This window comes from Scleropages formosus, chromosome 3 (assembly GCF_900964775.1).
Source record: "Scleropages formosus chromosome 3, fSclFor1.1, whole genome shotgun sequence".
Lineage (NCBI taxonomy): Eukaryota > Metazoa > Chordata > Actinopteri > Osteoglossiformes > Osteoglossidae > Scleropages > Scleropages formosus.
The window spans coordinates 22,561,419-22,579,937 of record NC_041808.1 but is presented as its reverse complement, the minus strand read 5'-3'; the positions used below and the strand labels follow the sequence as shown (position 1 = coordinate 22,579,937).

At 43.9% G+C, this 18,519-nt stretch overlaps 1 protein-coding gene across 2 annotated transcripts; it reads left to right on the top strand.

Annotated features, from left to right (window-relative positions):
• The first annotated feature begins 10,081 nt into the window (after window positions 1–10,081).
• Window positions 10,082–18,510, top strand: LOC108936650 (prospero homeobox protein 1-like). 2 transcript variants are annotated; one of them, XM_018756158.2, is made up of 5 exons: window positions 10,082–10,146; window positions 11,741–13,174; window positions 15,080–15,181; window positions 16,513–16,707; window positions 17,302–18,510. In XM_018756158.2, the coding sequence occupies exons 2-5, from the start codon at window positions 11,984–11,986 to the stop codon at window positions 17,467–17,469; spliced, it is 1,656 nt and encodes a 551-aa protein (XP_018611674.2). In that variant the 5' UTR covers window positions 10,082–10,146; window positions 11,741–11,983; the 3' UTR covers window positions 17,470–18,510. The 2 variants fall into 2 exon arrangements, with proteins under 2 accessions (XP_018611674.2, XP_029105877.1); XM_029250044.1 differs by lacking the exon at window positions 10,082–10,146 and adding an exon at window positions 11,406–11,476.
• Window positions 18,511–18,519: the final 9 nt, after the last annotated feature.

Below are 18,519 nucleotides of genomic sequence, written 5' to 3'. Positions count from 1 at the left end.
ACATTTTTAAAAGTTCATATAGCCAAAGTAAAATTGTTATTTTAATGCAGTCCCACCTATTCAAAGGACAAGTCTCAAAATCCCATTTGTTGAGATGAGAGCGCCCCCTCCCGGAAAACCAAGTACATTGTTTCGGAAGCGCATCTTCTCTTGCTTTCATGAACATTTTTGGCTCCTTTTAGTGCCAGGAACAGTCTTCATCAATGTTTTCTCTGCAAATTAATGTTTATGTTTTATTAAGTCAGTAAAAAGGGGAATGTGTGAAAAACTCATCTCCTCATGTCACACAACAGTGTAGAAATCACTCGCTCACATTAACCGCTTCTCCTTCCCAGGGTTACAGTGGCCCAGAGCCTATCCTGGAATCACAGGATGCTGGGCTAGGAGGGGGACTCCTTGGACAGGATGCTAGTCTATTACCAGGTAGCTGCTCAAACACACTTTAGATTCACCAGACCACATTCCAAAAACTCTACTTTGGGCGGCACGGTGGCACAGCGAGTAGCGCTGCTGTCTCACAGCACCTGGGTGGTGTGAGGGGACGTGGGTTTGATCTCTGCTCAGCCTGTGTGGTGTTTCCATGTTCTGTCTGTGTGGGTTTCCTCCAGGTGCTCTGGTTTCCTCCCACACTCCAAAGACATGCTGTTCAGGTTCCCCCATAGTGTGTGAGTGACAGAGAGAGTGTGTTCCACTGATGAGTGACCCATTGTAAGTAGTGTATCTAGCAGTGTAAGTTACCTTGGTGAATAAGGTGTGTGGGCTAGTAACGCTACATAGTATCCATTGTAAGTTGCTTTGGACAAAAGCATCTGCTAAGGGAAGAAATGTAAAATGAAGTAAATGTTACCAGTCAGTCCTGCAAACTTGTCTTTGGACCGTGTAAGGAAATTCACGTGAACGCAGAGAGAGCATGCAGTCTCTGCACAGAATGAGCTGGATTCAAACCTAAAGTCCTGTGTAATTTCATCGCAGAGAAGTTTTCTATCTCATAAGAAGGTCATGAGCTCCTGTTTCATGAACAAAATTGTCTTATCAAAAAGTGTATTCCGTCCGAGTCAGTCATGAAATGGTCTTTCACTTCGCTCCATCTTCTTAATTCTAGGTGTGTAGTTGAAATTCAATCCCAGTTCCATCCCTGTTATACAGTATGTTCGCAAGTTGTCCCTGTTTTCATACAAAATTTCTGTTTATAATGTTGTGTTGTTAAGGTGAATTTATGGACAGAACAGATATTGTAAATTTGTTTCACACTGTATATTCCATTTATGGTGAAAATATGGGTCTAAGAACTTTGTTATACCTTTGCTCACTCCCTACAGATTCCTACTGGTTCAGCCTATTCCCAGAAAAATACTTACGTATGCAATTGCTATTTAAGTAGTAGTTCAATAACGCAGATGAAATTAAAAAAAATACCGTCAGCATCACTGCTATGAAGGCCTTTATTTAGTCCTCAAGTTGTACGAGAGCCAGATTCCTCGAACCAAGAACTGCCGCAATCTTACTGCAGTAATCTTCCCAAATTAGGCCAACTTCCTCTACTCTAAAAATGGGACACAAGTGCCCTGAGGGACATGCCTTCCCTTTGGAATAGTTTCTGACATGACGATGGACCCTGGAATGTCTAATGAGCAATATCTAGATATCCAGACATTCCTGGACTATCTGTCTGAGACATACATATAAGGACCAATCATACAGAATTTGGCAACAAAGTCTAAAGCAAGTCTGGAGTTTAAAAACTGAAGCTTATTAGTAAAGACATACTTGATATGTTTTTAAAAGATTAACCGCATCTCTTTAGAGGAGAGCACTTTGTGGAGCACAGCTTCACAGGCTGCTGCAAGCTTTGTCATTTAGCTTCTGAAGGCATACTGATGTGCCCATTACTGATCACTTCACTCATAACTGAACTCGTGTCTTTTTCTTCCACTTGAAAAGAACTCCTTAACACTAATATTTCAGAGGTAACAAAATCCTTCATAGAGAAATTGTGATCCATTACTGGATTATTAGATTCTGGAGCCTAATATTGATTTATAGGCTTCATATGACACTTAGTGCTTAATATGAATACACACCCCCACACAGTCTGAAGCCGCTTGTCCCAAATGAGGGTCACGGTGAGCCAGAGCCTAACCCAGCAAGGCAGGGTGTAAGGCTGGAGGGGACACAGGACACTCCCAGGAGGGGCCGCCAGTCCATCACAAGGCACCCCAAGCAGGACTTGAACCCCAGACCCACCAGAGAGCAGACACAGGCCAAACCCACCGCACCACCGCACCCTCCTTAATATGAATGCTTGTTCCCTATATTCCTTTTCCCTTCATCCTGGAATGCTCCCCATGGATGCAGCTGAAGCTGGGAGATCTGAGTGGAGCCGAACTGGGCCTTGGGACTATTTTAAGAGTCAGAGAGGGGCACTGGATACGTTCAGTTCCATGATGCCCTCGTCCTCCCACTAAAAGCTATTTCGGGTATCATGTCCTCCTACCAACCCAGCTCATGGGGACAGTGTGAGTGCTGCACAAAAAACAGAGAAGATATAGAAAGGATAAGAGAAAACAAGACTTTACTGTCCAAGGACATGTGTACATACAACTAATTTGAGGTACATTCAACAATAAGGGGTACTGCTGTGAATTTGGGCTACAATTAAGATCAAACAATAACAAAACATTATTAATCCCTTCCATATCATTTCTGTCTTCACCTTCATGCCTTTCCGCTTTTATTTGTCCAGCATTTTTGTTCAAGAGAAATTACAATGCAGATATTACAATTTCTGAACATCATCCATTTATAAAACTAGGTAACTTTTACTTGTGTAGTTTACAGTAGATTAAGAATCACGTAGATTAGATAGATTTAAGAATCACACATCTTCATTTATGTCTCTTTCTGCCAGTGTAATGAACACGCTGTATTTTCTATGAGATGTACGTCGCTTTGGAGAAAAGCATCTGCTAAATGAATAAATGTAATGTAGTGTAATGTAAATGTACAGTAAATGCTCAAGAGTACCACAGTGGAAGTGGCAATTCAAACCCAGGATGTTTCACGTATAAGGTAGTGGCTAAAACCCCTACGATGCCTTCAACCTCCCTAACAAGGAAGCACAGAACATGAAAACTAGAAATTTATGAAGAAAGCTTCAGAACAATTAATGTCTATTAACACTTAATGACAAAACAATCACTGCGTCTTAAACTCAGCAAGTTTATTCCACATATTCTCCAACAGATATGGCCAGTTCCAGCAAAACATATTATTTTATGACTGCAGTGAATGTACAGATTTTTTTAGTTTACTGTCATAAACGATATGCCTTGAAGTGGCACCACATGTAAAGAAATTTTCTGCAATGTTATTGTGCGTATGTGTTGCTCCTGGTCAATGTCATTCTTTCAAGCACAATTATCCATTCTGGAAGGGGTTAATACACTGTCCTTTGAAAATCTGAAAGAATATATCATTTAAATACAGTTCCAAGAGGACAAAATTAAGACTTCTCCCATTTCTGACAGAAAGGAAATCATTGCCTTTATTTAATATTCCCATAACTGGCATAGTTCTAGCTATTATTTATTCAGCAAATAAAACAAGGTGTAGCTCAAATTCCACGTTGTACAAAATTTCAGAAAAGCACGGCTGTGAAGGATCAGCAGTGCTGACACTGCTCTCATAAGAATTAATTAATATTAGTGTAATCGTGACAGGGATCAAAATGACATCTGCTCGTCGTCCGTGGCTATTTTTCTCACTGCTTCACTTCAGCAGCACTTCAGCAGCTGAACGCAAAGCCAAAAAACGAGGAAACTCCGCCGGAAGTTTCACACTTCTTTCTCTCCATATTGGGGTTGGGTGTAAATGCTTGGTATGACTTCATGGGCACATGGGAATTGTAGCATTGCAGATATTTACACCAGGATTCACTCATTTGCCATCCCTCTGTAGGCCTATACTGCACCACACAGATATATTGGTGACCATGTTGTCCAAGGTGAGACTCGTTTCATGTTTCATATATATGTATATATGTATACACACACTCACTAAGCATTTTTTTAGGAACCCCTGTACACCTCCTTATTCATGCAATTATCTGATCAGCCAATCATGTGGCAGCAGCACATGGCATAAAATGCAGATACATGTCAGGAGCTTCAGTCAATGTTTACATCAAACACCAGAATGGGGAAAACATGTGATCTCAGTGATTTTGACCGTGGCATGATTGTTGGTGCCAGACGGGCTGGTTTGAGTATTTCTGTAACTGCTGATCTTATGGGATTTCCACGCACAAGAGTCGCTAGAGTTTACTCAGAATGGTGAGAAAAACAAAAAACATCCAGTGAGTGGCAGTTCTGTGGATGGAAACAGCTTGTTGATGAGAGAGGTCAGAGGAGAATGGCCAGGCTGGTTTGAGTTGAAGCGAAGGCTACGGTCACTCAGAGAAACACTCTTTACAACGGTGGTGGGCAGAAAAGCATCTCAGAATGCAAAACATGTCGAACCTTGAGACGAAGGGTCTACAACAGCAGAAGACCACGTTGGATTCCCTTCCTGTCAGCCAAGAACAGAAAGTTGAGGCTACAATGGGCACATGTTCACCAAAAATGGACAGCTGAAGACTGGAAAAACGTAGCTTGATCTGATGAATCTCAATTTCTGCTGAGGCACAGAGACGATGGGGTCAGAATTTGATGTCAGCAACATGAATCTGTGGACTCAACCTGCCTTGTGTCAACAGTCCAGGCTGGTGGTGGTGGTGTAATGGTGTGGGGAATGTTTTATTGGCACACTTTGGGCCCGTTAATACCAATCAATCATTGCTCGAATGCCACAGCCTATGTGAGTATTGTTGCTGACCATGTGCATCCCTTTATGGCCACAACTTACCCATCTTCTAATGGCTACTTCCAGCATGATGATGCACCATGTCACAAAGTAAAAGTCGTCTCAAACTCCTTTCATGAACACGACGAGTTCAGCGTTCTCCAGTGACCAATAGAACACCTTTGGGATGTGTTAGAATGGGACATTCGCAGCATGAATGTGCAGCTGACAGAACTGCAGAAATTGCGCAATGCAGTCATATCAACAAGGACCAGAACATGAGGAATGTTTTCAGCATTCCATCTTGTGGAATCCATGCCACGAAGAGATGAGACTGTTTTGAGAGCAAAGGGAGGCCCTACCCAGTATTAGCGTCACGCCCCCGACCGCGTGCCCAACGACCGCACCCGCGACCAATCAGGGAGGCTGGGGATAAAGAGGCTGCCCGGACGGCCCGTACCGCGGAACCTCGACTTGAGAAGCCGCAGCTCTTCGTTACTGCTCTGTGCCCTTACCCTGTGTATCTCCCTGATCCCTCCTCCCCTGTTCCTGTATTGTATTCACCTGGCTGCTCAACCTGCTGCTTTCGTTCTCCTGACCCCGGCTTCCGCGTGCTCCCCTAAATGACAGCTGAAGCTCACCCGACCCTCGCCTGTCTCCGACCATTCTCTTGTCTGCCCCTTCCACAATAAAGACGCACCTGCTATTGAATCCGTCGACCGAATCCCTGCGTGCAACATGACAAATATCAGTAGTGTTCCTGAAGTGCTTTGTAAACATTTGTTTCTAAGCCTGTAAATGTTTAACAAACAAAATGTGCTTTTTGATGAAGACATCATGATGAAGGGGCAAGGAGAATAAAAAACACTCCAGACTGATGTGAAACTGGAGAAAGCAAAGCTCTGTGGGCCACGGAGTGACTCGGGCGGGAGCGATGGTTAAACGAAGCCCTTCGCTGGATCTCCGGCTGCGCCGCATTAATGCTGACAGTAATAGGTACGGACAGCAGGGGGCGCTGTTTCCTCCTTTCGCAGGGACAGTACTGTGACCATGCCATTTGATACAGTTGTGAATTATTCATTCAAATCATGTGCCATCAGCTTGCGTGTCATATTTCTCTTTGATGAAATCATATACAGGTTATTCTGTAGAGATTTTGGTAAGCCTAAAGGTCGGTTCTGGTCAGCCGTCGAATCAAACAGGTATTGCAGTAAACACTTCAGTTAGCATCTTATTTACATCTGAGACAGCAGGAAACAAATTGTGTAAATCGAAATGCGTATTTGAATGGTGCGACCGAGCGGAGACATTGAATGGAACCCAGCGTTCGGGAAGGAACCCGGAATAATGCCCTAGAAAAAGAGTACAGCTAAATTCGCAGGCCTAACCGTGAGCAGAAAACATACTTTTGTGAAACAAGCGTGCGTTTCCCCCCCACGTTTACTTTTGTGTCCATTCTTGTCATTAAAAAAGTGTTAAAGACAGCAGAATGCACGAATGAAAGCTGTGCTTGCTGCTAATGGTTTTTCTCTCATTTTTTTTTAAATAAAATACGAGAGCCACAGATTCACTCGATGGCCAGAGTGGTACATGATCGTGGCCTTTTAATGTTTGATGTGACAGATGTTCGCTTTCATGTCACATCAGCACTAAGCGCACAATGCTTTTCGCTCGCTGCTACGGGCCATTTGCAGCTGCTTTGCTATGTGAGAAATCGAGTTCAAAGAGGCACTCACTATATGTATATTCACTAAGCACCACCCTCATTACCAAAGGTCACTACTTGAAATGGGGAGCACGGAAGCAAGTTCAGCACTGCACCTCCGTTTGCTTAAAATGTTATTGAGATGTGTGAAATTTCTCTATAGATTCTGGCCAATATTTGACGTATGTACTCGTGAAATGTATATCTGGGGGCACCACACTGACTGAAACCACTTGTCCCAGGAAGGGTTGCAGTGAACCGGAGCCTAACCCGGCAACACAGGGCGCAACCCGGGAGGGTCACAACACACCCAGGACAGGACGCCAGTCCATCACAAGGCACCGCAAGCAGGTCTCGAAACCCAGACCTGCTGTGTCACCGCACCCCCACGTCCCCCTTGGTCTGACATGTGTGCCACGTGACCTGCCCATCTAAGTTGGGAGTGCAGTTAAATTTATTAATCACTAACAAATAACTGACCTGCTGTGTGCGTTGCATGTTTTTACCGTGTTGGTAGCCGGCGTCACACGCGGCACCCCACGACACAAAGCGCAAGCACAGATGAAAGGAGCCCATAGCTGCCCACAGGGACCCTCTGTGCCCCTCTTGAAATGAAATTATTACAACACTCACTGTCACACGAAAGAATCAGGCATGAGGACCAGCACACGCGTACACAGGAAGGCAAAAACAATGAGCGAATAATTTAGGTAAATTACCACCGTGAAGCGGCCAACAAAAACAGCGCTCCTTCACGTGCTGTTTGTGTTCTCCCTCGGCTTTCATGTGGCGGAACACAAAGACTTAAAGGCCTCATCTTGCTTATGAAGTCCGATGCCAAATTTCAAGCGAGATCTTGCAAAAACCAGTCCACACGCACGCATATGCTCATTTACAGCACATATGGCACATTGAAACGATCTCCGTCCTGCTAATGGAATCTTGAGTGGCTATAAAAGTAAATAAATAATTAAAAATACCCTACGTTATTGTGCCACCTATTCATGCCCATTAAAGCTTCCTTCATTCTTATGGAAATCTGACACGAAGAGTTTTTGTGCCTGTAATCAATTCCATGTTTTCTCCTCGGTGGCATTGTTTGGGCATTTGTGTAGGTGCTGGCACGGAAACAAAGATGCCCATTAGGGTCCATTGTGCCGTGTGATTATTAAAGTAAACGGAGCAGTAAAGGACCCCAAACGCAGCTGCGCACACTTGAGCTGCCATTATTCGGGGCGAAGGGAGGCGGAAGACGGGAGGCTGAAGTCCCTGCTGGGATGTGGTCTTTTTATTAGTATTTATTATCACGCCTTGGGGAGAGCAGCGCCCGGCTCACCTCTCTGCTGTATGCGGCCCACGATAATATTTACGAAAAATATCGAAAGCGACCACTGTTAAGTGGTGTTTTTAAAGCAGTGTCCTGCCCAGCAAAATAAAGATCAGCTTCACCTGTAAAACACCTCTGGGCTCCTGCTGGAAGAAGAACCAGCTGAAGGTCGCTGCTCCAGATGGAAGGTACTGCATTTTAAATTTTTAAAATACAGGGGAGGAGGCTATCTAGGCACGAATATGCATATATCATATTTGAAAGCTCAAAATAATCTTCTTAAAATAGTTTCATGGAAGAATGCGGCCGAAGACGGACAGTGAACACGTGCGTGTGTGACGGTAGCACAAAACTATCTCAAACATGTGATGAAGGCAAGAGAGCAGAAGCCTGAGCGCAGGCACAGTGCCGCTGATGGAGCTGAACGTTCGTCTGCTGTAAAGAGCAAGTTCACATTTACATTTACATTTATTCATTAAGCAGACGCTTTTCTCCAAAGCGACGCACATCTCAGCGAAAACACAAATTTGGGCATTACGTTAGGAGAAAAGTTAGTTACTCTGAGGATTTGCTGTGAGTGCAGATAAGGGAAAACAAAACAGGAACACTGAACGAAACCTTTCAAACGCCAGCCGTAAAGAAATAAAAGGTTTCCTGTCCATCCACCCATTCTGAGTAAGCACTTGTGCACCTGTCCAATGCAGGGTCACGGTGGTCCACAGCCTATCCCTCCTGCATGTGAGTCAGGGTACACACTGGACGGGACACCCGTCCATCGCAGGCCATTCACAAGGACTCATTCAGGTGCAGTTTACAGTCATGGAGGTAAGAATGGTCTGCACTCCTACATACAGTAACATGTGCTTGGACTGTGGAAGGAAACCAGAGCACCCTCAGGAAACCCGCAGGAAGACAGGATTCCCACACGAACAAACTTCACAGGGATTGAGTCGAATCTGAACCCATGTCTGTATCTGCAGTGCAAGAACTGTGCGGTATGAGCACTACCTGCTGCGCCACCGTCGAAAAAAACTGAACAATAATGTAGTTCAAGTCTGAATGTAAAACAGCTAAACTGCAAAGTTCCTTATTGCCAGCTAAAAACTTTACATTTATGTTATTTACACTAAACTGTCTAGAACCTGCCACATAGAATAAGAGGCCTTCAGAATATACGTACCGTATTTCAAAAAGTCGTGAACGATAGCACAGACATACTATGGTAACGTACAGTATTATGGTAAGAAGAGGAAGAATGAGCACTTAGAGACATTGTGGCTGTAATGCGACTGCTGAGAAGCTGGGGGGCCTTCAGTGGAAGAAGGGGGAGTGTTATCAACTAATAATAATAGTTCATTATCAAAACATTTATTTCGAGAGAGTACAGTGCAGTGTTGTCTGTGTAAGTGGCCCATTGTGAGGTGTACTTAACCTCCTGGAAGCATTTTATTACCTCCGGGTGCTTCATGGGCATTATCATCTTCTGGATGGTGATCCATCATGAATTGCTGATCAATTCATGCATATTCATTAAAAACAAAGCCCTCCGATAATTCAGACTTTGGAAATGGATTCTGTAACTACTGAAAACCAGAGACACATGAAAAATTAACTGACCTGATGACACCCTTTGTCCTAACACATTGTTTCCCTGAGAATAAAAGGGAAAAAAAAAAAAAAACAAAGACATTAAATAACAACTAGCAACCTTTTTAAAACTGAAGTATTTGTTATTCCAGTGTAATTTGGGCGTGGGTGGCACAGTGAGCAGTGCTGCTGTCTCACAGCGCCTGGGTGGTACGAGAGGACGTGGGTTTGACCCTCACTTAGTCTGTGTGTAGTTTGCATGTTCTCCCCGTGTCTGCATGGGTTTCCTCCAGGTGCTCTGGTTTCCTCCCACACTCCAAAGACATGCTGTCCAGGTAGTGTGTGAGTGACAGAGAGAGTGTGTTCCACTGATGTATGGATGAGTGAGCCAGTGTAAGTAGGTGAATAAGGTGTGTGGGCTCATAACACTTCATAGAGTTCATTGGAAATCTATCTACTTTGTCCGAGGTAACTTATAGGGGCAGGGTTATACAAGCCAGTTACAGTGTTAGTAGAACGCTATACACCACCACTGTACCCTTTTCTACAAGAGCTGTAACGTTGAGCCTTCCAGGTGGAACACATTTGCATATATCGTCACACCTCCGGCTCCGCTCCGCTCCGCTCCCCTCCTGCCGCGCGCGCAGCACGTGCCCGGTTCGCCGCGCGGCCGTCGTCGGAGCTGCACGTGAGTACAGTAGACGATCGTCTGTCTGACGGAGCGTTTGTTTCAGTTCACGCACACACGGTCTCCGTGTACCGTGACTCCTTCACGGAAAGTACTGATGTGTGTTTCTGTTACGTTTTTCCCACACGAACTGTACGTATCGTATGTACGAGTCGAGTGCGTGTTTGCACTCTAGTTTAAGTGTAGTGTCAAGAACAAGGATTACAAATTATTTATTTACATAATTCTCGAGGATTTTCATCCAGTTTGTTCGGACGAACGCCCGCGTGTGCTGGTTTTTTGGCTTAGAAATCACGAGACATATTCTATTTGTATTGTATTGTTCTGGATCATTCACTGTCTGCTGTGCCACACGGTTGAGCCTGGCACCGGTGCTGCTGCTCAACTACATTTTCTCTATTGGAACAGCGGAACAACCGCAGCTGTGCATTACGGACCGGTTGTCGTTTTTAACTTGTCGGCAGTTGAGTTGCGGTCGAAATCTTGTCTACGCATTTTTATTCCAAGTAGCAACACTTTAGTTGGAGTTTCTGCGAGCGCTTAGAGCGGACTAAAGAAGGGGGCTTCGGACGGCCGACACAGAGCTGCTCGGACACGACTAGTAGAGACCAGTAAAGGCCGGACCTGTTTGTGCGCCGGCGGCTCAGTCACAAGTTTCGTGTCAGAGACAAGTCAAGTGTGTGGCGTCGTACTTCACTCTTTATGTGGCATTTGTGTTGCATTAGACCTTAACTTTCTTCTTTTGAGTGGAGTTACAATAGACCCAAGAGTGAGGAACTCCGCAGGACTTCAGACAAGGGTCAAGTGCCCCCCTCCGACACCCCCCTAACACCCCCCTCGCCTCACTACCGGACCAGTTGTGACGTCACTGCCGCGATGGAGAAGTAGCCGAGTTTTGTGGCGTTAGTGAGGAGGGTTATAAAAAATTAGTAAAGGACAATAAGATTACCTAAGATTTAAGTTCATTTCCATAAGTGTCCTGAATTGATGAATGAAATATGAAATATTATTTAAATGAAATAATATCCTTATGTAAAACGAAAATTGTAACGTAAATTTTTATTTTTATAAAAAATATTAGGAAGGATCGTCGATTAAACTTTAAGTTTTATGCAGCTACTCGTGATGCGCATCGATTCATGGTGGATAGAAACGAACGGTACTTTAGAATCACGCGTTTGCATCTGTCTTTCTGCTAATGCACACGTTATTTTCTGTGAGATCATCACGTACGTCGCTTTGGAAAAAAAGCGTGTGCTAAATGAATACATGTAAAATAAAGATGTAAGAAACTGTGATACCTGAAAACTAAGGGACTGGAGGTTTTGAGGTCTGTACTGTAAATGTTTATCTGAAAATTTAGTTCTCCACTCACTGATTTCTGGTTTTCATAACTTTGCTCCGTAGCTTTGTCTTTCAATATTACGATAAAAAACCTTTTTCGGAAAGGGCTGTTAGAGCTACTCGTACCAAAGCTGGGAATGTATGGTGACTTTCCGTGTGTCCTCACGGTCGTACTATAATTTCACAGCGAAGGTGTTTTTTCCATCTAAAATGCAAGTATTTTAGTGATGAAATGCCTTTTCTGTCACAGGCAGCCTTACGACTCGGAAAGATTCGGTCTTCCTGCGCCGAGCACCCTGCCCGTACAGAGAGACCCACGGAGGAGCGCCTGCGGTCGCCCGCTTACACGTATTGGAAGATGGGCGGAGCTCCCGCACCTCTAGGACTCACGGTCACCCCACTGACACGGTTCTGTGGCCCTCCTGCTGAAAGGAGCTCCACCCCTTTCTCCAATAAGTGAAGACCGTCCCGAGCAGAGAGGCCTTGGCACAGAATGGCAGCTGGATGCGGCGCCGTCGCAGCCGACCGGAGCCACGAGGTCTGGAGCGGCAGCTCGTCCATAGGAAGCGCGGAGCCGCAGTCGCCGATGAGCCGGCCCGCTATGCCAGCTGGCCCTCGGGACGACCTCCCAGCGAGCGAACGGCGCTGGACCGAGCACGCACGAGTTGAGAATGTGCTCCGAGGCACGGCAGGGTCCTGGAAGGGGTGGCTGCAAACTGGCTGCCAGAGGTGTGACGCCCACCCTTTGGACTTGGAGGAGGAACTCGAGGACGTGAAGTGCAGGCGGCTGGTGCCCCATGCAGTCGGGTGGAGCCGCCACGCAGGTGAGGAGCACCGTGCCCTCCGGCAGCAGCTGCACGCCATGCACAAGCTCCTCAAACAACCCCAGCAGGGGCTCGTCCAGTCGCGCAGCGTCGGCAAAGACCTTGGAGAGGATGGGCACGGGGACGAGCAGCAGCGCGAGTGCCATCTCCAGGCACACCTGTGCAGTGAATGCAGGGAAGGAGCGAGAACGGGACAGACTAAGCAGGCGGACAGCGTCCGCCACATCATCATGTCTAACAAAGAGCAACAAGAGCTGTCAGGTGCTCTGAAACGAGAGCTCTCCAAGGCTGTCAGCAGAAGTGTGGACCTGGTCTTTGACAAAATCTCCTCTGCGTTGGCCAAAGACTCCTCACGCCTGCTAGGGGGCGGAAAGAGGAAGTTCGAGGAAGTGTCCAGCATCCGAGAACCGTCACTCACAGCGGACGAGGTCACAGCTCAGCCTCCAGAGCATAAGGACACAGACAAGGTGCTGATCCCTACAGAGCAGACTGAGGCGCTGTCTCTAGTCGTGCCCAAGCTCTGTTCCATTCGCCACCGTGCTGAGGACCAGCAGGTACCTTACCAGATGCCACCATCACCATATAAATGTGAACATCGCGTTGCTTTTGGTGAGAACCAGCTTCTGGAGCACCTCCTCAGGTGTAGTGTCCACAGCGACCCCAGAAGCCCCCACTGTGGCCTCGCAGTGGGAGACGGGTCTCCGTCGCACTCGCTGGACATACCCCAGCACCGTGACAAGGTGCGGTCCAAGCCAAGCTCCAGTGTGGGGACCCTTCCCACGCCCCTAGAGCGTCCCCGCATCCCTCACAACAAAGCGGAGGATGAGACACTGCAGAGGAGCCCCTGTGTGTCCCTCACCGTATCCTTTCACAGCACACAGCTGAGCGCTGCACGTCCAACCGGCGCTCCACAGCCACTGTCACTCTAATGAGCTGGGTTCAAGTGGTCCAATTTCATGTGTTCATGAGTAAGGTGTAGCAGCAGGTAGGGTTTATATATCAGTTTTGATGGACACCACATAGCGCAGTCAGTTAACTTTGTTCCTCTGACTTATATTTAAAGAATGTAATCATTTGAAGTAAATTAGCACGTGCCATTTTAAATATAATATATGTCATTTAGAAGGTGTGCTTGGAGATAGTTACCCTCTGGTACAGGCTCCAATGAACATAAAGCAGCAGATAACTGAGAGAAATGTCACTCGGCATTAATGTTACTTTTGCTCCACGTTTTGATGTGTTGAAGTTTTTCATAATAACGCCCTGCTATTCATAAGTTTGTTTTGAGTCACCGGCCTGGTGGCATCTTGCGCAGCATTCAGAGCAGCTGGGCTTTCGACCCGAATGAGAACGCTGCCTTTGATCCGGGGATACCGCACGACGTTTCCCGTGATTTGAGCAGCGTAATGAGTTTTGGGCTGTAAAAAGAGGAATAAAAATGAATGAGCATATGAGAAAGATAGCTGAAGGAAGCAAAAAGAGCCTCCTAGAAACATCAGTTCTGCAACATGTGAACGATCATATAACGTGTCCAAATATTTATCTACTAAAATACTTGTCTGCAAAAAGAGCTTCTTTGAAATCATTGTCTCTAAAGTCCAGCTATGTATAATACTTGTTAAACGTCAGTCTGCATCACCATCATTACACCAGTGCAGGTAATATAATAAGTATTCATATTTCAATTCACCTGTCTCAGACCTCACGTCCCGCTAACGGCCGGTAGATTTTAGCGGCCGACACGCTGCTATTACAGTGACGTCCTATTGACACTGCTGCGTGAGCCTCTCGTGAGCAGAAACATTTCATCACAAAAAGACAATGGTGTTAAACAGCTTGTTTGACACTAGCGTAACATTTTGGGACGTCCACTCTCTCTACCTCTCCTCCAGCTCAGTTCTGATTCTAATGTGTGTGTTAACAGCACCGCGTAGTGTTTCGTAGTGTTTCATCACAGTGACCCCCTTCACAGGCTTTCCAGCATATGCAGTGTGACATAAGGACAAGCACAGGAAAATCATTCTTCGAAAACCTCAAACTAAAGGTACTTTTTTTTTAACGTACCTCATTTACAGATGCTTCGGCAAGGTTTACACTGGAATATTAAAAACTGAACCGCTGAAATACAAATCTACATTTGTTGCCTACTGTGAAATAATTTCACTTAAAAAATTGCAATTTTACATCAATTACATAATTTTTACTTAGTTGCAGAAACTGAGGTGAACCAATAACATTGTTTACATGTTGGAAGAAAAATGCAATAGTGTTTTAACATATTAACTGCCCTTTATGTAAAATGGCATCAAAATTAGCTTCCTACAGGACAACCTGAAAATGAATAGTTTTCCACAGGAAACACAAAGAATTTCTTTCACATAACTATTCAGTTGCTTTAGACTGGTAAATAAATTAATATAAAATGTAAATGGGGAACTAGAAGATTATATCTTGGTTGCCAAATTATAAAAAATAAAGCATTTACTAAGCATTAAGTAAAATTTTTAGAAACTCATTCTAGATACTTATACTTTGACTACCTTCTCTCAGACATAAGATAAACATGTTGTTATTCTTAATGTCAACAAAAGAGCTCTCTAAATATTGAGATAAAAACAACTGTCAACTGTTTATATTTGAACGCAGTACTGTATCGCTGATACGTACCGTATATAACTATAATAACGAGAAAAAAAAAAGTGTAGGGAGAGAAAGCTCTTCGTACGCCTTTCAGAAGAACACAGCTTTAACTGTGGTGCACCCAGGAAGGTCTGAGCCCCAGCCACCTGAAGAAGGCTAAGCTGATGTTCTTCTACACCCGCTACCCCAGCTCTAACGTTCTCAAGTGCTTCTTTCCTGATGTGAAGGTAAGAACTTTCTTTTTTATCCGCTTTTTAACCCACAGTCGAGCACAATGTATAACCGAATCAGAGTCCGGTGTAATATTTTCACAAGCCTTTACATTTAGTAGAAGCCGATGCCTTGAGTTGTGGAATTAATGTTTAATTAAAGCAACCATTCTCATGTTATGAATGTTTCGGTTACAATTTTTCAAAGGTACAAACATTTTCCTGATCATTTATTTTTAATAGCATTTTTATCACATTTGTGGAATGAATAAGTCAATAGCTGTCATTAAATAGGAGTTTGTGGAGACAATGTATTTTTATTGTCAGCCCTTTAAAATGAGTTTTAATTGTAAGGTAGCTAAAAGTAGTAAAATCAAAAGTCAATGTGCTTTTTATCATAACTTTATCTGAGACTTTCAAGGGATGTCTGCATTATTAACGTTTTGATTGCGCACATAATAAAGCTGAAAGCGGCCACAAGCTGATGAACTTAAGTACTTATGAGATGAATTCATCAACCGGTGGGATTCACTGAGAGGTTCTGGAAATGATGGATTCTTTTCATTTTTAAAATCATTTAAAATAAAAAATTGTTTATTGAAGTTCAGTTATGAAATGAGTCTCACTGAGATTTTTTTTTCTATTTATTATGGCTTTATATGAGGTTTTTGCTGAGCTTAACCAATAAAAACATTGAGTGGCACCTGTATTACTACACTTTTACTCATTGTGAATTAATGGCAAAGGCGGTGCCCTTCCAGTGTCTGCGGTGTTCTTAAGGGGAGGAACCGCTGCGTGTTTCTTGTACTGGGTTATACCCAAGCAGCCTTGACAGAACAGTCCATCGCACAGCACTGTGGGTGCTGTGTGTTTTTCTTTTTCCTTTCCTCTGTACGCATTCCTTTTTCTCTGTTCCGCAGTCCGGTACCGATGCTGGTGATCGAATGCCAGGCACCAGCAACCGTGTACATCTCATTGATCAGTAAAGGCCCAGGTGCTGTAGCCCCATGCTACAGGGCGCTGAACTACAGAATCGTACCTGTGACCTTGTCCAGCCTGTTCGCTATTGACCACAGAACAATGAAAGCTCAGAGAGACAGTTAGGTGGCATTGCACGAGCAGGCCTTTGGCTATTTCATATTTTCCTGCATGAAATAACAAATGACTTATCACAAAGCAGCATCTTGAAAAAAACTGTTTTGTCAGTTCTTTTTATTGTTTTTGCCAGTGGCTGGAAGAAGGACATACAGCTAGAGAAAAGTACATAAATGAGCCACATACTCACACGTGAAGCAGTGTTGTGTGTTGCGCAGGAACAGCTCCATACTGACCTTGTCCCATGTTTCCAGTTCACCCGCTGTGTCACCTCACAGCTCATTAAGTGGTTCAGCAACTTCCGTGAGTTCTACTACATCCAGATGGAGAGGTTTGCACGGCGAGCTGTGCTGGAAAGGGGCACGTCTGCAGAAGGCCTTTCCGTGTCGCGGGACTCGGAGCTCTTCCGAGCTCTCAATGCGCACTACAACAAGGCCAATGACTTCCAGGTTTGTACGACATACTGCTGCACCTCACATCAACTGTATGGTTGGAGACAATTGGCTAACAATGAAATTTGGCAAGACATCTTACTTGAGCTGAGGACACAAGGGTGAAATTGTGGTGTGTAACGGGGCCTCATATCGCTTACTAGCAGAAATATTCTTTACATGAGCTATAATTGATCAACTTGGCAACAAATCATCATAAATATTTAAAAGCATAGTACAATTGATTTGTGAACATTTTAGACCATTTTTGCCGCTGAACACATTTAGAATGTTGTACATACGTTACTGAGCAGAGTGGAAACAGTAGCAGGAGGCAACAACCAACGTGCCTTCGAATTACTCCACTCTATAGTACAGTATACTCTTCAAGAATACTTTTTTTTTTAAACAATTACACTGTTTTTAAATAAAAATATAAAAGCGTAGCTTTCCAACTATAAGACATTCTGTACCCCTCTGTGTGTCCAGAAGAAGAGTTAATTTAGAACACAAGAGATAAAAAATCTGTGTCAAAAACACACATCTAAACGACACTTTAAGCTGTCTGGATTGCAGAGCAGATTTTACCGTGCAGCCCATGTCTACCTGCAGGTGCCAGACAGGTTTCTCGAGGTTGCAGAAATTACACTGAAGCAATTCTTCAACTCCATCTTACTGGCCAAGGACACGGACCCTTCCTGGAAGAAAGCAATCTACAAGGTCATCTGCAAACTGGACAGCGATATCCCCGATTACTTCAAATCTTTTGCTTGCTCATAAAAACACATGGCATCAAGCACTTTCTGTAATTTATCAGTTGAAACGTGAACATTATGTTTATTATGTGCCACTAATTCCACTAGTGTCCGTTATGATCTTTGCTGTATTTCTCAACTGGCAGGTAACAGAACCGATTGCTGTAACTTCCCATTTTGAAAATCTTCATTTAGATAAAACTCACAAAAGAGGCTTTTCTTATCATTCAACTTACAAGTATAAATCTAGCTATGTTGCTGAATAGGTGTACATCTTTTCCAAACAGCGTTTGCTAAATGAATAAATGTAAATTTAAAATGTAAAAGTAGTCACGTAACAATTAGTAAATTACAAAGATGAAATCAGGAGAATACAGAAATGAAAGGGCATTTTTTCAGTGAGCAGACTTGAAAACTACTGACACCCACCATTTGTTGGTGTTTGAGAATCCCGTCAATGGTTCATAGCTAAAATACCAGAACGCTGGACACTGTTAAATTGTACTTGGTGAGATACTGAAATAACATTCATATTGCATAATATGTATCTTATTTACAGCTCAAACGAAAACTCATACACAGGAAAAACAGACACGTTTGAGGGAAAGAAGATTTTGTACTGTATTTCACATTCCAGTGTTTACAGGTCACTATTTTGCTCTCCACCCGTGCAGTTAAACCACCCAAAGTAGCTGTGATGCATCCTGCTGATAGAGTAAGTGGCCAAGAACTGTCAGTACAGGACTGGACTAAGAAAACTCACAATATGCCACAGATTGCAAAGTTTCATTTAAAAAGGGAAAAATTCTGTATTCTCTATATCCTATACTGTAAGTGACATCCATTCACAACTTTGAAAATCTAATATATAAATTGCACTGCAAAACCCTCCCCTTCATGCATCCACTTCAAAATCTTATTAAAATCCCAAAGTCAAGACTGGAAGCTCTTAATGGCTAATGGTTTGCTCTGTGCTGAAATCATCTCTATACACATTGCCTCCTCATGATACAAATGATCAAGTTACACATTTTTGAAAATAAACTATTCATTTATTTTTAATAGAAATTTCTTC